This window comes from Asterias rubens, chromosome 2 (genome assembly GCF_902459465.1).
Source record: "Asterias rubens chromosome 2, eAstRub1.3, whole genome shotgun sequence".
In the NCBI taxonomy this organism is placed as follows: domain Eukaryota; kingdom Metazoa; phylum Echinodermata; class Asteroidea; order Forcipulatida; family Asteriidae; genus Asterias; species Asterias rubens.
In genome coordinates, this window is record NC_047063.1 from 22,502,419 (window position 1) to 22,530,242 (window position 27,824).

A 27,824-nucleotide genomic window follows, 5' to 3' on the forward strand; every position below is an offset into this window, starting at 1 on the left:
CCGTACCACTCTTGCAAAGAGCCATATATGGAGGACAACTCTTTTTAGAGTGAAGTTCGATCCAATTTCACCCTAAAGGAGTGACACAGATTGACGTTTACAGCAAAAAGAGCAAAACTGCCACCACTGGGACAAAAGAGTAACACGTTCACTCTTTTACATTAAGGGAGAAGGTTGGAAAACTATGGGGAGCCATCAATGCAAAGCAATCAATCACGGGATGTTTTTTCTTTTAATTACACGTTTGCAGAAAATGTTGAATTTGGACACATCTGTTAACACGATTGTGCATGTTTTGCTAACACTCGGCTGACCATGCCAACCAGTTCGGTTTGTTAATCAACAAAAGCAAGGTCGTACGTGATCTTATAGAGTCAGGTATACTTAGAGATTCCAGCCTGCAATTGCTTATCACCTTCATCTTGGTCTAGCACCCTGTCTCAAACTCACAATACACCCTGTGTGATCTTCAATACATTTACAGAGTCATCTTCCTTCACATTTAACTGACAATTTGTGCCCATTGAATTTGAAGCTGAAGCGTTTCTCAAAACATATATATCAGGGTCTTTCCTAAGACCTATCATCAAAACTTTTCCCGGACAACTTGTGGAAAGATTTTCCCGGTACCATTTGGGAACAACTGCTGGCTCACAGTAGATAGCAAATCTATGCGTGCAGTTTAACCAACATTTAAACAAATGGCCCATAGAACTTCCCTGAAAACTGTTCCTGGAGTCTATACAGAATGCACAATATTTTGTTGAGGGATAACGAATCAGCTCCGGGAAAACTGTTCCGCAAGTTATCCGGGAAGAGTTTAAATAAAGTGCCGAGGATGTCCAAATCCGTCCTCAAACTAATTTAAAATTAAAAGTTTACAACTTGATATTTATAAATTAAAACGACAATTACAAAATGAACATACCGAGGCAAGTTTTCAGCACACCGACACACGACCCATACTCTTATAAAGGCAAATTTCGGGCTCACCTTTTTAAAGCTTAGCTGAAACACTTAAACAACAACATAAACAAGTTAAAATGTACATCACTTTTTGCAGACATTTTCACCACATAATCGATTAATTGTTTTTACCTAGTTTTATAAGAAAACCGAACCAATCGTCGGAATGGTGTGTAATAAATCACTGGGCAGATTTCGTGGCTGACACCATCTACACGGCGACAGCCCGTCACAGCCTTTGTCACAACTGCACGTTGTGTCCTTCCTGCTGGAACGCCGACGCACCGAACACGTGCTGCAGTGCGATCTGTCGGAACTCCTTGCTTACCACGAAGCACAGAATAGGGTTGATGCAAGCCTGGAAAAAAGTCAACCACGTGGCTATGGACACGTAGGTATACGGGAGAGGGTTGTTATGCTGGAACACCTGCCAGAAACAGTACACAGTGTACGGCAGCCATAGCACACTAAAAGAAATCGTGATGGTCAAGGACAGCTTGCTAAATTTCTCTTCCCGCTCGAAATCCGATTTGGAGAGCGAGGTGCTGTTGCCGTTCGCAGGGGGCGCCAACCCTATTAGGGGCGGCGGCGTGGGACCTTGGCGGTACCCAAGGAACCAATTGGCGGCTGCCTGTCCCGTGGAACCGGGCCCGTAGAAGGTCCAGTTGTTGGAGACGGCAGGAACGAACTGCATAGGTCGCATCTTGCGGTGGGCGCGCATGAAGAGAAAAACTCGAAAGTAAGCGAAGTGTGTGAAAGCAATGACGGCAACGAAGAACAAGAGGAAGCACAGAGTCTCATTGGACTTGTATTCCTGGTGCTTAAATGTACACTGGTTTTCAATCTCTATGAAGGAGTAGGTCCTCGTGTTAAAAACAGGCGGGAACGCCATGGACACGGCAAGTGCCCATGAAGCAAGCACTAGTAGTAGGCAAGCCGGTCCTTTTAGCTTCTGCCGGTGGAATCTGTGAAAGCGCAGTACAACATACCGTTCTATACTGATCAGGAACAGCGTGTATAAAACCCCATACGTAAGGTATACGTTGAAGAAGGCAAGAATCTCGCACAGTGAGTTGCTATATATCCAATCCCGCGAGACAACGGCCGAGACTACGAACGGGAAACATAGCAGGGAGCGCACGAAGTCGGCCAGGGCGCAGTTGAAGAGGAAGAAGTAGGATGGCCTGCGAAGTCTGGAGTTTCCGAACACTACGAGTGCCAAGATGCCGTTACCAACCACACTTAGGATAATCACGACGATGAGGGAGGCGCACCATAGCACTCTTGGACCATGGTCGTCTGCGAGGAGGTCGGCATCACCTCCACCCTCCTCCCCGGGCCGCACCCCGGCATGGAGGACCGTCCTCGCAGTCACCGATATGGAGTCCCCGGCAGAGGAATTCAAACCCGTACTACCGTTCGTAAATCCTAGATCCAGTAGGGTCGACATCGCGGTGGATAATTCGCTCATCCCAGTCGGTGCGAATGACAGGCGGGCTGGTGGAGGACGGATCCTGGTGGTAATAATGTGAGACATGGAACCCCGGACGGCTGAAGCGGTACACCAAGGCGAACAGCGAGGCACCACATGGTGGGTTTGAGACAGTCACCTGACGGTCGACCCTCTATGGCCTTGTGACAGTCGCATCCGATCTTAATAGTCCTTATGGCTCAAGAGGGTAGACGCAGCTTTCACAGACGCATCTTGCGACATTATCGGTTCAAGAGGGTAGACGCAGCTTTCACAGACGCATCTTGCGACATGTAGCATCCATCTCGTTCGTGCAACAAATCCATGAGCTGAAACCAAGAGAAGAAAAATTAAACGAGTTTAAAGGCACTATTGGTAATTTCTCAAAATACTTGTTTAATACTATAAAAAGTTACATGGTAACGAGCAGTGGAGAGCTGTTGATAGAATGAAACATTGTGAGAAACGGTTCCCTCTGAAGTTAACGTAGTTTTTGAGGAGGTAATTTCTTGCTCATTGTAATTATTGAAAAAAACTTCAGGCTTGAAGCCCTTTTTAGGCATCTGAAAGCACACACATTTGTGCAACAATTGTGTTTATTCTTTCATTATTCTCTTGCAACGTAGATGAGCAATATCGAGCAAACATTTTCACAGATTTATTATTTTATGCGTATGTTGGGATACACCAAGTGAGAATACTGGTCTTTGACAATTACCAAAGGTGCCCAGTGCCTTTAAAGACACGAGCATCACTCGTGTGGCTGCACTGTATTGCAGAGTACAAATTTGAACATTACCAAGAACCAATTTAATTATAATTTTCAGTCTGAAAGCTTTTCTAAAATCCTTGCAAAGTCAAGAAAAATACCCGCAGTCGATATAACCCCGATATGAATGTGTATTGAAAATCCCACTCAAAACATGCACTATTAATATTGTTAGTAGGTTTCCACTTTAACGAAATACCTAATGTGATGAATTTCTTTCTCAAAGGGCTGGGCTTTGTGGTGTATTTATAGAGGAAGGGAATTAATTTACTCTTCCTGAAAACTAATAAGGTACTTTCTTTTCAAGTCGTATAAAGGAGATCGATATTTCCAAGAAGTGGTACATGTGGTAATGCAGAAGGGCAAGAGCATGTGATAATGAGCCACATAGACAAATTCGAGAACTTCATTAAGAGTCAGTTCAGGTAAATAATTGACATAGTTGCTCACGGTCAAAAAATGAATTTTTTTTATACTTTGTTGGTGGAAGGGCCTTGGGGTGCAAGTAAACAAAATTGCATTTTCAATTCTATATATAGCCCGTTGCCATGGTTACGGCTCATTTTGGTTTTTTTGGCCATTTTAGGCCGATTTGGGGGTTTGAAAAACTGGTTTTTAGCTCATATTATTAACTCCACCCCACGAAAATGCAAAATTATTTCAAAAAACCTTTTATATCACTACAAAGTATCATCCTTGGCCTTCCTTGAGAAAAAAAAGTATTGCTTTAAATATCACCCTTGTGCTATTTTTGCATCATGCATTACAGTATGTTTTTAGAACTTGCAAAATCGACATTTTTACCCTATTTTTGGACCCCAAAATGTCAACCTGCCAGGGGTCTCAGAAAATTTTCCTTTCGGCTGTGATTAGGGCCAACATTGGTCTTTCCATATCTGGTGTCAAAAACTTGGGCAATTGTATACTGTTGTGACAGTACTGCCTCAAAACTAGACTTTTTTCCCCAAAACGTGAAAAATGCCTTTTTAAGGGTCTTTTCACATAATATCGACATACGTGTCCACGGTAAAAAAAAGGAATATTTTTCTTATACTTTGTGGATGGTAGGGACTTGGGGTCCAAATAAACAATATTTACATTTCAAATCATAATATAACACGTTGCCATGGTAACAGTTCATTTGTGTTTAGGCCACTTTAGGCCGATATTGGGGTCTGGAAACTGTTTTTTTAGTTAATAATTATTTACAACTCCACCCCACCAAAAAACAAAAATATTTCATAAAACCTTTTACATCACTACAACGTGTCATCTTTGGCTTTACTTGAGACAAAAAAATATTGCTATAAATTTCACCCTTGTGCTATTTTTAGAACGTGCATTAGAGTATGTTTTTATAACTTGCAAAATCAACATTTTTACCATATTTTTTGCCCTCAAAATTTCATTTTTTTCAGGGGTCTCAGAATATTTTCCTTTCGGTTTTGATCAGGGCCAAAATTTGTCTTTTTATTTCTGGTAAGAAAATCTTGGGCAAGTGTATCCTGATGTTAACAGTACTGTCTCAAAAATAGACTTTTTTCCCCAAACAGAAAAATGCATTTTTAATTGTTTTTTCTTCATATTGAATTTCTAACATTAAAAAGTAATAATTCTATCAATCTTGCAGCTTTTCCTAAGCACTAGTGGATTACCCAACATTGATCAGGAACTGTTGATGACCTTAATTTTAGAATTTGCCCGGCCCAGCCCCAATCATATTTCTTGACATTGCATAAAACAATGTTTTGTGAATAGCGCCTCTTTTTTGAAAGTGTTCCCTTTCGGTTGTTTCATGTCTTCTGGGTAGAAGCACTGTGTTTATTGTATCCTGTTGTGACTGATCATGCCTTAAGTATAGTAATTTTTCCAAAAACAATGCATGCTTGTTAAAAATCTGGCACTGTTTCCATGCCCTTTGAATAATTAATACAAAGTTTTTATTTAAACATAATGGTATCCAACCAAACCATAACCAATGTTTTGCCACTGAGAGTTCTTGATTTGGCTACTTTACCTATTGTACAGGTATGATTCTCATTGCAAGTAGTGCGATGAGCATTCTTTACAAGTTATCTTTAATACAGGGCCTACTCTCCTTGGTCCCTGCCTGCTACCAAATGTATAACTTTTCATAGAGATAGAGATCATAAACAATGTAGTTTCTGTGCTTGAGGCAGATGGTTTAGAGCATCCAATCATGTCCAACACAAATGTGGGAAATTAAAAAGCCCGCTTAAAAGTGTTGGAAAAGTTTGCCAAGATCTTATTAAAAACAATGATACTAACGATTTGCAAGATGAGCGTAAGAGATCATTTAAAAGGAACACGTTGCCTGGGATCGGTCAAGTTGGTCTTTGAAATGCGTTTGTAACCGTTTGTTATAAAATGCATGGTTAGAAAGATGTTTTTGAGTGATACTTGTGTGGATCATTATATTGTACTTTTAAAATATCTTTCTAATCATATGCATTTTGTAATAAACGTTTACAAACGCTTTTCAAAGACCAACTCGACCGATCCAAGGCAACGTGTTCCTTTAATGAAACAACATTGAGAGAAGTTGTAAATACTTGCACCTGCTCAACATAAATAAGTAAGGTGCCTTTGCAGTGACAAAAGTTTATTCAGGCTAGTTTGATTATTTTTTCCATTCACTATCTTACTAATTCATAATTATTATATATGTCTCTGAGAACGATCAACAAAAAACATTGTCAAACATTACCTGCTGAATTGTTTATCACGTTAAATAAACCAACTCTTTAATTGTTTGCAACAGTACAATTGAAAGGAACCCCACCATGGATGGGGGAACTGCTTACAGAAGGCCAAAGCAGGTGAATGGCCATTTAGATACTTTGGACACGTACTTGCTCACTTTTAGAGCCTCTTTGTTCTGATAGGGATGAAAATGTTTAGTTTGGTAGCGGGCAGGGGACCCAGAAGACTGTTAAAAGGCCATGTATAGACAAGAATAGTAAAGAATGCTCATCGCACTACTTCTCTTCTTGCAATGTGAATCATACCTGTACAACTAGGTAAAGTAGTCATGACAAAACAAGAACTCTCAGTGGCAAAGCATGGTTATAAACTTTTTATTTGTTACTTAAAGAGCATGAAAACAGTGCCATATTTTTTTAACAAGCATGCTCGTTTTTGTTTTTTATCAATTCAAACTAAGGGATAACTTCAAAATGCATTTTTATTGTTTTTGGAAAAATTACAATGTTTGAGGCAGAAGTGTCACAACAGGATACAATAAACCAAAGTGTTTCTCCCCAGCAGACATGCAAACCATAATGATAGCCCAATCACAACCAAAAGGGAAATATTCTGAGAACCAATAAAATATTCAGACAGTACAAACTTTCTTAATGTGCAAGGGGAATTTAAAAATGTGACTTTCAAAAAAGAGGCGCTGTTCACAAAACTTTGTTTTTTTTTATGCAATGTCAAGAAATATGATTGGGCCGGGGCCGGGGTGGGGCCGGGGCGGGGCAAATTCTAAGATTTAGGTCATCAACAAGTCCTGATCAATGTTTGGTAATGCACTAAGCCTACAGAGTACTTATGAAAAGCTGCCAGATTGATGGAATTAGTACTAACTTCTTAATGTTATAAATTCAAAATGAAGCAAATTTTGGCCCTGATCAAAATCGAAAGGAAAATATTCTGAGACCCCTGAAAAAAAACAATTTTGAGGCAAAAAAAAAGGGTAAAAATGTTGATTTTGCAAGTTCTAAAAACATACTCTAATGCACGTTCTAAAAATAGCACAAGGGTGAAATTTATAGCAATATTTGTTTGTCTCAAGTAAAGCCAAGGATGATAATTTGTAGTGATGGAAAAGGTTTTATGAAATATTTTTGTTTTTTGGTTGGGTGGAGTTGTAAATATTAACTAAAAAAACAGTTTTTCAGACCCCAAAATCGGCCTAAAGTGGCCTAAACACAAATGAACTGTTACCATGGCAACGTGTTATATTATGATTTGAAATGTAAATGTTGTTTATTTGGACCCCAAGTCCCTATACCATCCACAAAGTATAAGAAAAAGATTCCTTTTTTTTTTACCGTGGACACGTATGTCAATATTATGTGAAAAGACCCTTAAAAAGTCATTTATCACGTTTTTCGGAAAAAAGGTCTAGTTTTGAGGCAGTACTGTCACAACAGGATACAATTGCCCAAGTTTTTGACACCAGATATGGAAAGACCAATGTTGGCCCTAATCACAGCCGAAAGGAAAAGTTTCTGAGACCCCTGGCAAGTTGACATTTTGGGGTCCAAAAATAGGGTAAAAATGTCGATTTTGCAAGTTCTAAAAACATACTATAATGCATGATGCAAAAATAGCACAAGGGTGATATTTAAAGCAATACTTTTTTGTCTCAAGGAAGGCCAAGGATGATACTTTGTAGTGATATAAAAGGTTTTTTGAAATAATTTTGCATTTTGGTGGGGTGGAGTTGTAAATATGAGCTAAAAACCAGTTTTTCAGACCCCAAAATCGGCCTAAAATGGCCAAAAAACAAAATGAGCCGTAACCATGGCAACGGGCTATATATAGAATTGTAAATGCAATTCTGTTTACTTGCACCCCAAGGCCCTCCCACCCACAAAGTATTAAACAAATTCATTTTTTGACCGTGAGCAACTATGTCAATTATTTACCTGAACTGACTCTTAAAAGTTAGACTTAAAGGTAAGGGACACGTTTGGTCATTACTCAAAACAATTATTTGCATAAAACCTTACTAGGTAATGAGTAATGGGGAGCTGTTGATGGTGTAAACAATTTTGAGAAACGGCTACCTCTGAAGTAACGTAATTTTTACGTTTTTTTGCTTCGTTATTATCTCGTAACTTCGAGGAACATATTTCACAGGTTTGTTTTTTATGCGTATGTTGAGATACACCAATTGGGAAAACTGGTCTTTGACAATTACCAATAGCGCCCAGTGTCTTTAAAAGTTAGACTTAATTCAGTTCAATTCGATTTTGATTTGTGTTGTTTGGTATTTAATTGCAAAAAGTTCACAAAAGAACAAAATCTACCCAGTAAGTAGATACAAACATAATTATTTGTTTACTGTTTTGACTGTTTTATAGTTTTGGTATTTTATTTTATTTTATTTATATAGGTTTTCTCGGTCAAATTCGGCAAATGAGCAGTCAATTTCATTTTCATGCGTTCGAATTTAAGCTGTTTTGCCTCTCCAGTTGTTACTGCGTTTCAAATTCAGAATTCGGCCGTTCAATTTCGTTTTGGGTCTAGTCAAATTCCTTTAGCACTCTGTTCAATTTAGCGTAGCGTCATTCTTTTTCGTGACACACACGCCTCAAGAAGCGTCTACGAATTTGAATGATTATTTTGTTAATTCTAATGACGCAACATTACATTTGACTAATCTCAAAACCAAATCGAATGACCCTTTTGAGTAGCATTCGATTTTGCGCGAAATAGAATAGCTTGGTGGTTAAATTGGCTGCTCATTTTCCGAAATTGACCGAGAAAACCTATATTATATAAAATATATAAATAATAATTTGTGTGGTGTTGTTGCCGCTGCTGCTGTTGTTGATGGTGGTTGTTTTTTCAATAAGGGAATCAATGTGTGGTGAAGAGGTTTTAAACTAGTGGTTTAAACCCGCCGAGGCCTGGTTCTCAGCCGATCAAAAGGGAGAAACAGTCCCAGGTATTTGAATTCTCAATATGTTTTTATGTTTAAATACAATGTACACAAAAATATAAAGTTATATTTATTTGTTTTATTTATAATAAAAAAAAAAAAAAAAAATGATTGACAGAAATGTTAAGAGATCAATTGCAGTCAACCTCAGCAGCAGAGATGACAAACTAAAATGTGACGACTGTCACTAAATCCACTTGTGTAATTAAAAACCTGTCAAATTATTGATATGTTTTTGAGGACGAACACACAGAATACGTTACTTGCATATATGCAAGTAACATTATCTGGTGGACGTTCAGCCCGCAGAGCTTTCATCCTCATAGATTTTTAATCAAAAAGTAGGGAACTTTTTTCTTTACCCTAACTTTCGTGAATGTTTAAGCAGTTTACTTTAAGTAGGTATACACATTTAAACGAGGGACTTGGAAACAAAATAGGACAATAGAGTCCACGGTTCGGGAAAGACCCACAGTTGGAAGACGTGTACAAAACCAATGGGAGCTGTTGCCAATGGTTGCAGGCTCATAAACAAGCTTGGGTGTGTGTGCATCTTCTTTGTTTGAGTGTGGACCAATGACAATTTTGTATTCTTCCGAATACTGGCGTGTTTAAATTGATACCAGGGGTGTTGACACACATATAATAGAAGAAAGTTTACAAATAGGGGTGAGGAAGTAGAATTAGCTGTTGCAAACAATTTTAAACCAACCAAATGGACCGATGGTATCATAGCAAAAACTAGTTAATGGCCTGATCTTTCGAGGCTAAATGACAACCACAACTCAACACACATAAACAGGTATCTGAGTGAAACAAAAGGTGTTACTATAGGTTTTCTCGGTCGAATTCAACACATAAGCAGCCAGTATCATTTTCATGCGTTCGAATTGAAGCTGTTTTGCCTCTCTAGTTGTTACTGCGTTTCAAATTCAGAATTCGGCCATTCAATTTCGTTACGAGTCGAGTCAAAGTCCTTTAGAACTCTGTTCAATTTAGCGTATCGTCATTCTTTTTCGTGACAAACACGCCCCAAGAAGCGTCTGTGAATTTGAATGCTGTTTTGATAATAATTGTTAAATTGAATGATTATTTTGTTAAATCGAATGACGCAACATTACATTTGACTAATCATAACACGAAATCGAATGACCCTTTTTAGTAGCACTCGATTTCGCGCGAAACAGAATAGCTTGGTGGTTAAATTGGCTGCTCATTTGCCGAAATTTCCCGAGAAAACCTATATTATAAGACTAAACATTCTTTTTTTTTTTAAACGCGGACGTGTTAATGTTGATTTTCTCTTTGGTATGTGACAACACCCCGGTGTCAATTTTAACACCCTGTTATGGTCAATTTTTGCAGTGTATATATTTCTTGCGTCAGGGATAAAGAATCTAATTTGCTTTATTACTCCTATCTGTAATAAAGGAACACGTTGCCTCGGATCGGACGAGTTGGTCTATAACAAGCGTTTGTAACCGTTTTTTATAAAATGCATATGGTTGGAAAGATGTATTAAAAGTAGAATACAATGATCCACATAAGTTTGCCTCGAATATTGCGTGGTTTTCCTTTTACTACGCGAACTAACACGCTCGGCCATTTATGGGAGTCAAACGTTTGACTCCCATACATGTTTGTGTGTATCATTGTATTCAACTTTTACAACATCTTTCTACCCGTATGCATTAAAAAAAAAAAAAAAAAAATCCAGTTACAAAGGCTTTTCAAAGACCAACTCGACCGATCCAAGGCAACGTGTTCCTTAAAGCACCATTACTTTCCTAAGTTCTTTGAAAACAGCCAACAGGCAAATCACTCGGGTAGGTTTCGAACCTACGACCTCCGTATTACTAGTTGTTGTTACTGTTTTATCCACCAGGCATCCTGTTCTCAAATTAACATTTACTGAAATTAAAAACAAAACCACAATGATTGTCAAAGCTTCTTGACACAGCTGGTAAACCAATCGGAGTGTTATAAACAAGCTGGTATACAAGTAGCCTGTGAGAATGAGTGATTTGTTTTTCTTGGGTGAATCATCATTATGCCCCCCCCCCCCCCCCCATTGAACGAAAGTCGTGCTGATGGTGCAATATTTGATTGGAAGCCATAAATGCGACGCAAAACCAAATAGCCACAGTTTGTAAAAGTATTGCATAGATATTCAAAAATAGTTTTGAATTGGTTGAAAAAAATCAACTAACCACGGGACGTGTGGATTTTTTATGTACAGTTTGCAAAAAATGGTGTAATTGGGCACAACATTGGTTAACACGATTGAATGTTTTGCCAATACTCAGCCGTCCACGCAAACCGGCGCGGTTTATTCATCAACAGTGGAAAGGTTTATAGTTCCACAGTCGCGCCAATTTTTGAAGTCAGTGTCCCCAACGCGTGTTAATAATTATCACAGTGAAAGTTCGCATTTTAGCCGACATGGTATTTCGCACGTTTTACCATCGACTTTGTGAGTGTACGGTACACACTTGTGACGTTGATGTAAGAAATCAATAATTGGGATTCTGGGTCTTTGTTCTTCCGTAGGACACAAATCACAATATCCACAGTTTGACATTAAACTTACACGGTTTGAAGAAAATGATAGTGGAAAGCTTCCCCAAAGATATTACATTATTATTAGTTTTTGAGAAATGAGTAAAACAATGTTTGTCAATATTCGTCAATAAAACAATTGTCGTCTCAGTAGACGAACGTTATTTTAGCATACTCCCCTCCCCTCCGCCATAATGACATTAATTTGAGTGCTACATGTGAGTTTCATACCATACACCGCTTTAGGCCCATTAATTGTCTTTTGCACCTGGCACTATGAACAACGTAATTACCAGTATAGGTATAACATCATTACTGATAAATAGTAAAATAAACCCGTATTATTACGCGACTCTAAATGAAAACACTTGTGATTTTCACTTTTTTTTTCTTCTCAAACGTTTGACGACAAGAATGAGGCCGAAACTTCTACAGGTAAATTGTATCACATACATCTATATTGGTTAGGGACTCATGTCTTAAAGGAACACGTTGCCTTGGATCGGTCGAGTTGGTCTTTGAAAAGCGTTTGTAACCGTTTGCTATAAAATGCATAAGGATTAGAAAGATATTTTTAAAAGTAGAATGATCCGCGCAAGTATCACTCGAAATTGCGTGGTTTTCCTTTTCCCGTCGACTAACACGATCGGCCAGTTGAATCAAATTTTTGACTCACATGGCCGACCGTGTTTGCTTGCAAAGTAAAAGGAAAACCACGCAATTTCAAGGTTGTGTGGATAATTGTGTTCTACTTTTAAAACTTCTTTCTAACCAAACAGTTACAAATGCTTTTCAAAGACCAACTCTACCGATCCAAGGTAACGTCTGTTACTTCAACCCAAAACAAAAGGTATCAAAAACACTTTAAAGGAGATCAATCAGACTGAAACAACAAAAACCCGATTGGAAATGCAACGAGTACGAGAGATCTAGCTCATGACTGTTGTAGATCGTGGTTGTTGACATCCATCTCGCCCCCATCACACGCGTCGTTCCCTATATCTTAAAGTTGCATGGCCACAAACATCGACGAAACTGTTGTCGTTTGCTCTCTCTGAATGAGTTTAAGGCTTGTCGGGACCAAGCAGTTTACAACACCGACTCGAGCCCTAATTTCATGGAGCTGCTTACAAGCCCAACAATTAGCCAAGCACAACAAAGTTAATATCAAATCACTGAGTCATGTTGATTGACACCCCTCTAGGACAAGTGGCATCGTCCAGCCTAGGAAATCATGGCATATGAGCAGATAACCAGTGTGTGGTACACAACCCATGTCGATTTGACACCCACTCTAGGAGGAGTGACATGGTCCAGCTAAGGATATCATGACATATGAACTGATAACCAGTGTGTATAGATGTGGTCAAGACCAAATAACGACCAACGTTGATTTGACAACCCCTCTAGGACAAGTGGCATCGTCCAGCTTAGGAAATCAAGGCATATGAGCAGATAACCAGTGTGTAAGATGTGGTTCGACCAAATCACAGACCATGGTGATTGATATAATTATGGTCAAGACCAAATCACTGACCCCTGTTGCAGGCAATGATTGATAACACCCCTCCAGGACGAGTGCCATGGTCCAGCTTATGATATCATTTTAAAAGAACCCAGTGCACTTATCAAAATTAGAAGGGGTTCACCCCGGCGTTCCTGGTTTGATTGCCGGCATATCGGGCCACATCTTCTTGTAAACCACCAGATGGTGCTATGTTAAAAGGAGTAGGTCTCACAATTCAATGTAGTCTACACACCTTGCAGGAAAATACTGTATGTTAAAGCGCCTTGAACTCCACTGAGTGACGGATATGCGATTTTTTTGAAACCACAATTATTATTACATGTATTATTATTAGACAATGGTAATATTGAAGTATCAGTTTGTGCTGACATCAGTGTCCCTCACAGCAGGGGTTTAACAATGGGTCAGTGTGGATTAATCAATTACCAAGGGAGAGAGCACCTGTCAAGGAAGAATGAGGTTTTTCCACGAGTTTGTTTAATTTGCTTTCCTTTCACTTTCAAGTAATCCCAATACCCGGATGTCCTTTTTAATAATACAAACATCTGCTTGAAATAACATAACTATTCAACTATTGTTTTTGTTCGCGCAACCTTTCCCTACCCCCCCCCCAAAAAAAAAAGAAAGAACAGAACTATGGTCGCCATGTATCAGCATTTCAATCGTTAATGGACAGGATACCCAAGGTTTGATAACGTTCAACTTGCTTCTGAGACATTCAAAGTTAAGATTCGTTTCCTTGCAACCTAGATCATGATGTCGATGCCCAACTGAAGAATAAACCCAACTGGGGCCGCTTTTGGGATTGATCTGAACTTGATTCTTGCAACCTAGATCATGATGTCCATGCCCAACTGAAGAATCAACCCAAATGGGGGCCGCTGTTAGGATTGATCTGACTTGATTCTTGCAACCTGGATCATGATGTCCATGCCCAACTGAAGAATCAACCCAACTGGGGACCGCTGTTGGGATTGATCTGAACTTGATTCTTGCAACCTAGATCATGATGTCCATGCCCAACTGAAGCATCAACCCAACTGAGGACCGCTGTTGGGATTGATCTGAACTTGATTCTTGCAACCTAGATCATGATGTCCATGCCCAACTGAAGAATCAACCCAACTGGGGACCGCGGTTGGCATTGATCTGAACTTGATTCTTGCAACCTAGATCATGATGTACATATGTCCAACTGAAGAAAAAACCCAACTTGGGACCGCGTATTAATTTTGTTTTTACCCATCACTTACACAAATGTGTGCTGGCACTGTATACGCAGTTAGGCCTACTACTATTCCAAGTTCTTGGTGAACAAAACCACAGGCGTATTTCTCGAGAGGGACTCGAACCCACGGCCCTGGGGGTCGAAGTTGCGAGATAGTAACGACAAGAAAAAAAATACCTTGTCACACGAATTTGTGCTTCCAGATGCTTGATTTCGAGACCTGAAAATCTAGTTCTGAGGTCTCGAAATCAAATCGTGGAAAATAAACTTCTTTCTCGAAAACTACGTTACTTCAGAGGGAGCCGTTTCTCACTATGTTTTATACTATTTACAGCTCCCCATTACCCGTTACCACGTAAAAAGTTTTATGCTAATAATTATGTTGAGTAATTACCAATAGTGTCCAGTGCTAATTAAACATGTTAAAGTTAAGCGCACAGGGTAGTCCTCCAAAATATTGAAGAGCTTTTCAAAATGTGCTATACCGAGTGATTGGTTTCTATATAATTGCTAATTTAGTCAACCGGAAATTTAATGTGTGATCATCAGTTACTCGTAAAAAAAATAATTCAATGAAGAAAATGCAGCTGCACATTTTCATCGTGATTTAAAATAATGGTATTTGTTTTAAAATGTTCCTTATTTAAAAATTGGATGGGTTAAACATAAATCATCTGAATTTCAAAGTGAAAACGATTTGCCTTTTCTGTCATAAAAATAATTGCGTGCAAATATTGTTTGTTCTGTTTTCGCTTAAGGCACACATTACACAAGTTTCTTAATAACTATATTTACTTTCGATGCATTAAGTGGCAGTGTATACACAAAACCCATTAGTAATTATTCCGAAAGCAAATACAGGATCACGCGCATGATATTAAATTTTAAATTGGCAATGTTAGTGTCGCATTGCAGAAGAGATTTCATTTGGTTGGTGGTGGGGGGGGGGGGGGGCTACAATTAAATTTTTACAAAAAGTCTTTGAGTTTTTGTCCGATGGTAGACATGTACTCATTTGTTGGAGAAATGTGTTATTTTGTTACAAGAGAATGTGCTTTTAGTTATTTAAAACCGTATATTTTGTTTCGCAATCATTTCAACCATTTTCTGTTTTGTTTTAATTAAGGGTGTTATATAAAATAGGATTGGCAGAGCTGACGGTGGTAGTCGTTTCGCATGATCAATCATTATACAATTTAATAGCAAAACTGACTATGTTGGCCTCAATCCGTTGTGTGATGAGCCAGTAGACAATTGTAAAAAACCATGCACACTTTTCAGGCAGTGGACACTATTGGTAATTACTCAAAATAATTACTAGCACAGTACCTTACTTGGTAACAAGTAATGGGGAGAGGTTGACAGTATAAAACATTGTGAGAAACAGCTCTCTCTGAAGTGACGTAGTTTTCGATACAAGAGGTAATTTTCCGCGAATTTGATTTCGAGACCTCAAGTTTAGAATTTGAGGTCTCGAAATCAAGCATCTGAAAGCACACAACTTCGTGTGACAAGGGTGTTTTTTTCTTGCATAGTTATATCGCAACTCGTACGACCGATTGAGCTCAAATTTTCACAGGTTTGTTATTTTATGCATATGTTGAGATACACCGAGTGAGAAGACTGGATTTTGACAATTACCAATAGTGTCCAATGTCTTTAAACATAAACAACTGATATGATAGATTGTGCTCTTTCTTAGCTTATCAGATGGCATACAGTTTTCTCGAACTTGACTTTATTTCAGAGGGAAATATTTAACAGAAAACAAAAATTGGTATGAACTTCTCTATATAAAGTGTCTTGGTCAGTGTAGCTTTTTGCCATGTTCAATGTCTGTCATTTTTTGGCGTGTCTGTCTGTTTGTTACTTTGTAATTATAGTTTGTACGTTTGGCTTTTCCTTACAATCCTCTGGTCTATATCGGAACAGCCTTATACTCTTTTTATTCACTTTTTCCTGCTTTTTACTGCAACTATTTATTGTTATGTTTGCTTTACTCCATAACTACATGTAGATGTCATAATTTGTTTCATATAAAAGTATGATTATCAGTATTAGATCAGGACAATTTTTGAGGATGGTACTTTTATTGCAACAAAAAAACGACCGGAGTAAATTTCTGCACATCATAGTATAGGAAGATGATGACGACGACGAATTGGCAGCGCGTGTGTCATAGTACATTTGCATTGTTGAGTCATTCGTCTTCTGCTTAAACAGAAACAACCAGTAAGCTACCGTGCCTTTAACTTCTGCTTACGGTAAGCAAGATACGGTAAGCAATGTTCATGAAAAACATTTGTTTGCTAACAGAAACAACCAACGAGTTACCGTGCCTTTAACTTTTGCTTTCGGTAAGCAAAATACGGTAAGCAGTATTCATGAAAAAATTATTCTGCTCACAGAAACAACTAGCAAGCTACCGTGCCTTTAAAGTTTAACTTTTGCTTACGGTAAGCAAAATACGGTAAGCAGTGTTCATTAAAGATATATTCTGCGGATTGCCTCTCCTTCAACAGAATAAAAGCAGAAGACAGACGGAAATTGAAGTGTGGTACTGGTGTGGATATTGTGACACTATAAATAATTATTGGCATAAAACCTTTCTTGGTGACGGGTAATAGGGAGAGGTTGACGGTATAAAACATTGTGAGAAACGGCTCCCTCTGAAGTGCAATAATTTTCGAGAAAGAAGTAATTTTCCACGAATTTGATTTCGAGACCTCAGATTTAGAACTTGAGGTCTCGAAATCAACCATCTATAAACGCACACAACTTCGTGTGACAAGGGTTATTTTTCTTTCATTATTATCTCGCAACTTCGATGACCGATTGAGCTCAAATTTCCACAGGTTTGTTATTTCATGCAAATGTTGAGATACACCAACTGTGAAGGCTAGTCCTTGATTACCAGTGTCCACTGCATTTAACTGATAATGGTAGGCAAGTCAGTGTCCACTTTTCACCAATACAGTTAAAATTGCAGGTCCCCATCATATCACAGTCTGAACGGAATCGTGTTTGTGATCACATAAATAACTTGTAAAGCGTTCATGAATAAACTCAAAAATTTACAATTAAATTAACTAGTTTTGTTGTTGCACACTGTTAAACTTGCAAACTTTGTCTTTGACTCGGTAAACAATTTTGAGAATAAGAGATCCATCAAATTGTCTTAAAAAAATCTCTAAAACACCCATTTCCTATAAACCCAAAGTACTTCCTAAAGTGTTGTTTGAATAACTATACTCCGCCGGTAACCATCACAGTGAGTATACGTCCAAATAATTGGTATTTCATAATATTCATTTTCTTGTTATACTGATCGGATTATTACACATTCTCCGTAGTAATATTACCATAACCCAATCATAATCTCAAAGCAAACATGGTCCATGTGCAATAAAAACAACAACATACACACAGCATGCGGCTTATTGAGTTGGAACATTACCCATGCTGTGTGCAGTGAGCTGTTTCGCGCCAGCTGCTGAGGCACACACAAGCTCCAACCCACAAACGAATACAGGCCTAAAGATCCAATCTCGACAAAGACCCAACAGCAGGAAAAACTGTTCTCTTTGTTCCCGCAAACAAGGGCAAATCTTGCGCTTTTCCCCCTGTTCGCAAACAAAGCTGTTTCATACAACGATCAGCTTTACAGTCTTTGTTTTCAAACTGATCTTTTTTTTTTATGAACGCTTAGGCTATGGTTCTATTTTAAATAGAGATGGTCATAATAAATCATAGAGCACTATTCGTCATCCGGTTTTATCATGAACTCAAAATACACAAAGCCACGACAAGAAGTGCGAGCATAATTTTGCTCCATCGTAACACACACGCAGACAGACTACAGCCAGCCGTTCATTTATACCATGTAGATTTTGTGTGGTATTCTCCTATGTGCGTTGTCCGTCGTCATCCAGTCTCATCCACACACACTACACACACGTTACTCCCTACTGCCAGACCGGAAACCATTTAACAGTACACGCACATCCTTAAACATATACCCCTCTCAACATCATTCCTTTGTCCAAAGAGAAACATCACATCATCACTGACTCATCACTGGTGTACAAAGATGATAAAAATGTTAGTTTTTAGGTCTGATGTACGTACCTTACTGTCCACTACTCCAACCGGGGTTATATCGCTCCAGATTATGTGTTATTGAAATCAGACAGAAGTGTAGCTTCGATGCAAAAATAAAAAAGCACAGATGTTGGTTGCGTGGAGACACTGTGTATTATTAAACGAGGCTAGCTGGATCACTCATGCCGAAAAGAGTAGTGTTCATTCTTGCCTCCTGTCTCCTGCACAGACAAACCGTTAGGAAAAGCACACGCTACACAGCGATACACAGTCTACGCATCATCAAGGGAAGAATCACAAAAACATACCGTGTTGACGGTGGCCTGCTGGGCGCATGCGCTCAGCACTCTCCATCGTCCTCATATTATGACAATATTATGCTATTTACAGAGAGTGTACGCTCCGGCTTACTGTTTTTTGTTTGTTGGTGACGTTACCGGTAGTACAATGACTAGCTTTGTCTATTAGCAACATATTTTTGCTATGCATGGGTTCAATACTAGCAATGCTGATTCTCTTAATGTTGTTCTCCCCTAATATAAGCCTTACATTTTCTGTAATCTTTTAAGTGGGATCATTTTTGATTTTAGTTATATTTTTTATTTTATCACAATACTCCACTGGCACAACAATACAAAAGAAAAATATAGGGAAATCAAAATATACAAATAATTATAATAAATGTTGTAAAAGATAATTCAAATTGGTGCGAGTGTTAACAAGAATAGAAAACGATGTGTCAAACGTAGTTTGTAAAATATAATACCTTACAACAAATAGAAAGAAAGCATTGACACAATGCAACATTGTGAAATGTTTCCCCTATAATTTTATGAGTTTGTGTAGTACTGTAGAACTGAGCATTTGTTTTTTTTTTCCTGGAAAAATAACAGCTTGCTATAGCGTCTGTTCCTGCACTTTTTGTCTGTGTGAGTCGAGCATGACAATAATGCATCATGATGTATTGAAGTAAAAAACCTATGCCAATCCACATACTTTCATTCAAAAGAACATAATACAAATACTCCGGCTAAAATTATAATCTGCAACAGAATTATCAACGGTAAACAACCTCATTCCCAGCGAGTAAGTCCATCCGGGGGTGCCCCCTCCCCTCCTCCACCCCCGGAGATAGACAATACTCGATAGTCAGACTTAAGGGCTTGAGTTTTTCACACTTATAATGATAATTTTTACAACACAGCCCCCGTGCTGAATAAAAATTACATTCACCTTCTAGGGTCGCATTACATTGACAATTAATCTGCGGGTTCAGATTACGGAAACAGAGCCACTTTCTGACAATGTCCGTAAGAAATGGCAGATAACTGAACCTCTGTGGCTTTGTTTCCCCTTTCATTAGGAGGGGGCAACAAATGCCACAGGAAAATTCGTCTGAATGGTGAAATTGGAACCGTGGATGTTGCCCATAGGTGAGATGGGGGAAAAAACAGAATGCATGTTATTTGCATTCGTTTTCACAGGATGATGCGACTGAAGTCTGTGGGGTAGGGCTATATCATTGAGAATGAACTCAAATTGAAGGGAATTGTATGACAATAATATTGATCAATATTCCAGGTATCAGCGACACGAATCCATTGTCAAATTATCTGGGTTCAATTTGGAGAAACGGTTTTCTTCTCGTTCTAGTAATTTTATTTCAAGACGTATTCTATTACAATGAACACCAAGCCACAATTTTGTATGTTGAAACAGATGCTAGGTCTGACGGTCAAAATACAAAATCACAAAACCGTAGATTTTTTAAGGGGTCCTTAGCTTCAGTCTTTTATTATGCATCTTAAAGCAATTGTACACTTTCGGTACAGAAAAAAGAAGAACAAAGTTCACAGATTTACAAATAATTTACAGGGTTTACAGATGGTAATGGTGAAAGACTTCTCTTGAAATATTGTTCCATGAAATGCTTTACTTTTTGAGAAAACATTAAAACAATATAAATTCTCGTTAGCGAGAATTACGGATTTATTTTAAACACATGTCATGACACGGCGAAACGCGCGGAAACAAGAATGGGTTTTCCCGTTATTTTCTCCCGACTCCGATGACCGATTGAACCTAAATTTTCACAGGTTTGTTATTTTATATATAAGTTGTGATACACGAAGTGTGGGACTTGGACAATACTGTTTACCGAAAGTGTATTTAAAGTACACAAATTTGTACATCAAATGGTGTTTATTCTTGCATTATTCTCGAGCAACTTCAATGACCAATTGAGCCAAGTTTACAGATTTGTTAATTTATGCATACTATGTTGGGATACCCAAGTGGTCTTTGACAGTATGAAGGCCGGTTTATAGTCGGTCGCGCGACGGTCGCGCGATGGAAATCGTCGGACGCTGAGGATCGCTGGACGCTGGCCTTTTGGCACAGTTTATAGTCGTCGCGCGATGGGATGCAGTTTGTACAGTATACACATACCCAATTAATTATGTTTAAAAGAAAACCATCTTTCTCAATTAATTGTTATCAGCATTATGAACAACCAAAAACGAAGAATTTTAGTTCATCTGATATGAATTTTCCTTTAGCCCTTTAGTCCCTGCACCGCCCGAGTTTGCTGAAATCCAATTTCTCAAGATTCTTGCAGTAAATTACTGGAATCGTAGTTCAAATTTTAAAAGATAGCCATGGCTTAATGTGTATGCACAATTTTTTACCCTTTCGGTAATATTTGTATAAAAGTACAAGTTCTCATGGGAACAATAAATGCCTCTCGTTAAACGGCTACGGTAATTGTTATGGCGAATATTTTGTGTGCACGGATAAAATGAACACAATAGCTTTTCAAGGCTTTTGTCTGGCTCAATACTCATACTGATTAAATGCGAATATTACCGTTTTTGGTTGTTCATAATGCTGATAACAATTAATTGAGAAAGATGGTTTTCTTTTAAACATAATTAATTGGGTATGTGTATACTCATACTGCATCCCATCGCGCGACGACTATAAACTGTGCAAAAAAGGCCAGCGTCCAGCGATCCTCAGCGTCCGACGATTTCCATCGCGCGACCGTCGCGCGACCGACTATAAACCGGCCTTTAACCGGCCTTTAAAGTGTCCAGTGTCTCTACAGACTGACGTATACCAAAAGTAGCAACTACTACTTCATCATCAGATTCAATGAGGTAGAAAAGCTAATTATCAAGAACCTGAGCGTAGATCAAGGACTTTTATAGGGACCGATGTTTCCTGTTTTTTTTAAGAAAGAAGTAATTTTCCACGGATTTGATTTCGAGACCCTCAGATTTAGGATTTCGAGGTTTGCATCTGAAAGCACACAAATTCGCGTGACCATGGTGCGACAAGGGTGTTTTTTTCTTTCATTAATATCTCGCAACTTCGATGACCGATTGAGCTCAAATTTTCACAGGTTTGTTATTTTATGCATAAATATGTTGTGATACACCACCTGTGAAGACTAGTCTTTGACAATTTCCAATAGTGTCCAGTGTTAAGGTTCAGGTTTATAGTTTACAGTAACGTAAAACAGGCAATGATCCAAATAATACAGTTAAGACAGGAGGAAATAAATACACTTTTATGATACTGCAGGGGAGCTCACTAAGAAGCAAAGCTTATAAAGCGTGAGTCCCACACAGGTACACCCGTTGAGCCCCAACCAAACACGGACTAGTCCTATAGGAGGTATTAAAAACTTAGAGCTAGTCCTTAGTTAGGGACGAGTAAATCGCCCTAACTCGAGATAAGACTAGTCCTAACTCTTTGTAAAAATCCACCCTTTCTTACTGATTTCATTCCTGTAACTTTAATCATATATATTATTATTATTGCTATTGGTTTATTACAAAACATTCAAACGTGTTTTACTTGGTTTATCCCTTTCAGTACATCCGATGAAGTACAGGTAGACCTATGTTGTGGCTACGAACGCTCATACATGTTTTTTTGTGTGCTACCACCACTTCATTCCCTGTTTTAGTATTTCATGTGACATTATTAATCCGGAAAAATGCTATGGTGAGTGTGATGATCAGTGACCTTGGTCGGATTTGAACTTAACGGTCTTGACACGTGTGTCCTTAAAGGAAAGACACTTACCTTCGTCCTTCGACGCGATTAAGCCGTACCTATATAGGTCGCGTGTGTTGTGTATATGCACACAAAACACTCACACTTTATGACAAGAGAAGGAGCTTGCCCCGTCGTTCTGTCATCACCTTGTGAGCCAAGGTGTCATGAATATGTACTACATATAAAGGGGTCTCATTTTATAAAATTCAAAAACCCGTCTCAACAAAAATAATAAAATAAGCATTTTTAGACGCTGATAAAACTCATCAGTTATATCAATTAATTTTTCTTGTTTAATAGTGAAATTCTTTGGTTTTCAAGGGAACATCTTTATATACGTTTGGTAATCACTCTTAAAATTAATGACAATACATACTATTGGTTAGAAGCCTACAGCAACGTTCGATAGCATAAAAACATTGAGAATTATTTCACTTTTCACCCCAATATTTGAATCTGCATGAAAGGACATTATTCAATCCGGATTTTCTGCGATATCTCAAATTATGCGACCGCCTTTTGAAACGACATTTTACGCCCATCTGTATACATGATTAAAACAATTGAACGGTTTCCAAAACCAAATGATAATACTTGCCCTTAAAGGCAGTGGACACTTTTGGTAATTGTCAAAGACTAGCCTTCACAGTTGGTGTATCTCAACATTATGTATAAAATAACAAACCTGTGAAAATTTGAACTCAATCGGTCATCGAAATTGAAAGATAACAATGAAAGAAAAAACACCCTTGTCACACACGGAGTTGTGTGCGTTTAGATGGTTGATTTCGAGACCTCAAGTTCTAAATCTGAGGTATCCTGAGTCGAAATCAAATTCGTGGAAAATTACGTCTTTCTCTATAACCGTGGCACTTCAGAGGGAGCCGTTTCTCACAGTGTTTTATTTTGCCATCAACCTCTCCCCATTACTCGTCACCAAGATAAGGCGTTATGCCAATAATTATTTTGAGTAATAACCAATAGTGTGTTCAACTTTTAGAGTGCTTTTTGTTATGTTTATTATTATTTTAAGGGTTCATTCGTGGCAATAAGATGCGATGTCAATGTTTATCTGGATTGGTACCAGCGACTTTACAATCAGTGACGTTTTCAGATTGAAATCAATTCAGTATTCTAATGTCAATAAATTCAAAGCTGTATACTATTTTAGTTTCCTTTATCCCTTAATGTCAATGTCAGCACATGATTGTACACTATCATTTCCTTGTTCTGTTCCCGTCCCATGGGGAACAGAACACCACAAAACCAGGAAACACCGTTGTTATTGTAAGTGGATCACACAAACCCTGGATGCCAATATTTTTAATAGTAAAGCATTGTATTGAACAAAACTTGTAATAATACAGACGCGGTTGGAAAACCCACTTGACTTGAGAGGTCCCGCTGTTTCGTCGAAACGAAAAAAGCTTTTCGATATACGATTTTGTATCTTGATTTAAAAAAAGGGAGATTTCCAGGTTCATATAGCCAACTTTCTGGTGTGTGTGTGTTTAAGTTCCAGCTACACTTTTGCATAAAACCGTATTGTTGAAACATCACACGTTTTCGCTGCCACATGGGTAACGATGGTTTTGAAGCGGACACATTAGACCTTTTCGCAAAATACACATTGCACAAGCGTTAACTGTTAAAGGAGGTGCATGCTGGTCTAGCTAGCGATCATACCCGATCACTGGCTATACCAGCATGCACCTCATTCCACGCCAATAACGTGCACATCGGGTATTTGCGATAAGGTCTCTGAACTAAACTCGACCAACCTGGCACATGCAGTCGGCATCACAACACCATCCACAATTATAAAAAGAAATGAGAAGCAGATTCACATTGTTGTTTAAAAACAAGTAAGCCTATCCCAACCTCGTCCCCAGGGTGTGTCGAGCGTTTCGAGGTTGACCAGACGAGGTTGGGCCTTTATGCGAGTTCCAGTTTGCCTCGTATTTCCAGGGGGGGGGGGGCACAATTTCCCGCAGTTTTTGACTTTGCATCTCTTATCTCATCCATCTCGACCATCCCTCTCCAATCATTGCCAACCCCACCCCTCCCCCTGAACTACCCCACCAACTACTGGCTACCCACTTCCAAGTCCCAGTCGGCCCAATCAAGTGAGACGCAAGACGTGTCAACAGCTAAAAACGTTTCCCAGTGCACTGAATTGGTTTCATAATGGTGTCATCTCGTTAAAAGGCACTGAACACGTTTGGTAATGACCCTGAAAATTAATGTCAATAACAATCTCACGTTAAGGAGTCCGCCAGCTTTTGAATTGTAGAGTACATTTTGAGACGCATTTCGCCTTGCAGTACTGCGGTTATGGGAAATTAATATCTACATTTTTTATCACAACATTTTGAATATTATAAGCGGTAACAATTTTAATATTACTATTCCTTGTGGGGATTATTCTTCCTGAGTGGACATTATTCACTTCATATTTTCGGCATTATCTCAAAACGCGACCAACTTCTGAATTGTCATTAGACCCATCAAGTAGATGCTCCTTAAATGCGCTGATCGGACACCTTTAGTAATTGTCAAAGACCAGTCTTCTCACTTGGTGTATCTCAACATAATATGCATAAAATGACAAGTATGTGAAAATGTGGACTCATGCAACTGGTCATCAAAGTTGTAAGAGAATAATGAAAGAAAAAACACCCTTGTTGTACAATAATGTGTGTGCTTTCAGATGCACAATAAAAGACTTCAGCTTAAATCTTTTATTATTTGAGTGAGAACTGTACCTCTTTCTTAAAAATTACGCTACTTCAGAGGGAGCCGTTTCTCACAATTTTGTTTATTAAACAGCTCTCCATTGCTCGTTTAAAGACACTGGACACTATTGGTTGTCAAAGACTAGTCTTCTCACTTGGTGTGTCTCAACATGTACACAAAATAACAAACCTGTGAAAATTTGAGCTCAATCGGTAGTCGAAGTTGCGAGATAATAATGAAAGAAAAAACACCTTTGTCATACGAAGTTGTGTGCTTTCAGATGCTTGATTTCGCTCGAGATCTCAAATTCTAAATCTGAGGTCTGAATATGGTAATTACCAATCGTGTCCAGCGCCTTTGATGGTATATTCTCAGAGGGATGTACATTGACAAAAAGTACTGAAACATCGCGTGGTTATAGATTGACCCAAACATGAACTTCACTTCCCTCTTATCCCTGCAGATTGAAAGTGGGTTTACCCAGGAGCTCGTGGTGTGAAGCCATGGAAGTAGAACTAATTCTTCCTTCTTGGTGAATCAGAGTTACGAAGACTCGAGGACAATACCCACTCAGTCCCTCTATAAACCCCCTCCCATTTATAACCCCCTCCGCCCCACCCACCTTTAACAATTGTCAAGGCCCTGGTTTCTTCTTCCCTTTTAACACAGATACAAAATCAGTGGTCATCCGCTATCGATGAAAACAACAAATGGAAAAAAAACCGACAACACTATTTCTTCTCAAAAGCTCTTTGGAGGTAAACAAGTAGATATTAATCATATGGAAGCATAGTATGGTGTTTAATAATGACACTTGGCACTATGGTAATTCTCAAAGACCAGTCTTCCCACTTCGTGTATCTCAACATATGCATAACATAACAAACCTGTAAAAATTTGAGCTCAAATGGTCGTCGAAGTTGCGAGATAATAACGAGAGAGAAAAAACGCCCTTGTCACATGAAGTTGTGTGCTTTCAGATGCCATGATTTCGATACCTCAAAATCTAATTCTGAGGTCTCGAAATCAAACTCATGGAATACTACTTCTTTCTCGAAAACTACGTCACTTCAGAGGAAGCCGTTTCTCACAATGTTTTATACTAGCGACCTCTACCCATTACTCGTTTACCAAGTTAGTTTTTATGCTAATAATTATTTTGAGTAATTACCAATAGTATCCACTACCTTTTATGTTACCCTGTTTATTTAACCGCATTTATTGAAGTTAAGTTGAAAAAACCAATACCATCTGAACCTCCTATCAAATCAGCAATGATTTATTATTATTCCTTTGAGTTGAGAACTACCGCCGATGTTTGGATACTCTACAATCACATGATGCCATGGAATGCTGTGAAAACAAAGTTAAAAGCTGGCGGTGAAAAAGCCTTTTTCCAACACAAAGAGTTCAAAACAGTGCATGTTTAAATTCCTCGTGCATGTATTATGCTCACTCGATCATAATTTAACAAAACACCAAGTAAAAACTAAGTTATCAAAACACCTTACCTGTGTTTGCTTGAGACGCAATCCCACTGTTAAAATTACAAGTTGGTAGCACACTCGGCCTCCCATTGCGTGTAGGTAGCTGAACAACAAACAATATCCAGTACAATTGCTTGGTGTCTTTCAAAATGCAATACATCCACACGCCATATGGCATCTAAAACAAAATTCGATTTGTGGTATCTAAAGAAATGAATGGCATAATTATTTCCTCTTGCCGGGCCGGACGCGCATTGAACAAAACAAAACCGACATGTGTCCGACAGAGATAATGGCATGTGTGCGTTTGGTTTGATGCAGTGCGTATCCGCTCGATATCCTGTACTGTGTGTACGTGTGTAAACACTAAAGCTAGAAACAAAGGACATTGCCCCACCCGCCTCCCCCCCCCCCCCCCCTTACACCAACACAACACCATCACATTCATCGATATCCGCCAACAAACCCTTTCGAAACCACGCGTGGCTTCGGCTCCAGATTCGGCTCAGGCTAGATTGGCCCCGCGGTTTTTACATTTGAAGCGTGCTTAAATGCGTGCTCAGGGCTTCAGAAGGCCTGAAGCCTTCTTCCTGCTCCAAAATAATGGAAGGGCCTACAAATAAATAAAGACAATCGATTTATTGTGTTAGAAGTCAAATCCGAGAAGAAAGAAAGGAAATAACAATAACACATGTTGACCTCACAAAAGGAAAAAAAATCGCTTCGGCTCGTGCTCAGAATAGAACCTTCCCATGAAATATGCTAATTACATTCACGCATGCGTACAGACCCTGTTGGTTGGCAAACACCATAGAGTTGTGCACTAAGCAGACGCGCAATCGCGTCTGCGTTCACGCACCCATTAGCCGTGTACAAAACAGCGCGATGTTCCCTCATTTTGACAACCAAAACGTTAGTGCGCAAACGCTATGTGCAATTTACATATTTCATGGGAAGGGTCTATAATGAAAGGTCATAAGTGCAATTTGTATGGGTTCGTAGCCCACAAATAATAATAATAATAATTAACCGTTCTTATATAGCGCATAACACATAGAAATCAAACATGTCTCTAAGCGCTCTTGAGAAAAACACAACAAAATACAAAGACAAGATGTACTGCGGTAACAAACAAAATTGATGAATTAAATGTTAAATAAGTGCATCTTTAAAGGCAGTGGACACTATTGGTAATTACTCAAAATAATTATTAGCATAA

At 38.7% G+C, this 27,824-nt stretch overlaps 1 protein-coding gene across 2 annotated transcripts; it reads right to left on the bottom strand.

Moving 5' to 3' along the window:
* Positions 1-42: 42 nt before the first annotated feature.
* Positions 43-26,944, bottom strand: LOC117307041 (probable G-protein coupled receptor 173). 2 transcript variants are annotated; one of them, XM_033791679.1, is made up of 2 exons: positions 26,630-26,944; positions 43-2,766 (listed from the first exon to the last, which is right to left on the bottom strand). In XM_033791679.1, exon 2 carries the CDS (start codon positions 2,501-2,503, stop codon positions 1,208-1,210), a length of 1,296 nt encoding a protein of 431 aa, XP_033647570.1. In that variant the 5' UTR covers positions 2,504-2,766; positions 26,630-26,944; the 3' UTR covers positions 43-1,207. The 2 variants fall into 2 exon arrangements, with proteins under 2 accessions (XP_033647570.1, XP_033647569.1); XM_033791678.1 differs by lacking the exon at positions 26,630-26,944 and adding an exon at positions 18,345-18,582.
* Positions 26,945-27,824: the final 880 nt, after the last annotated feature.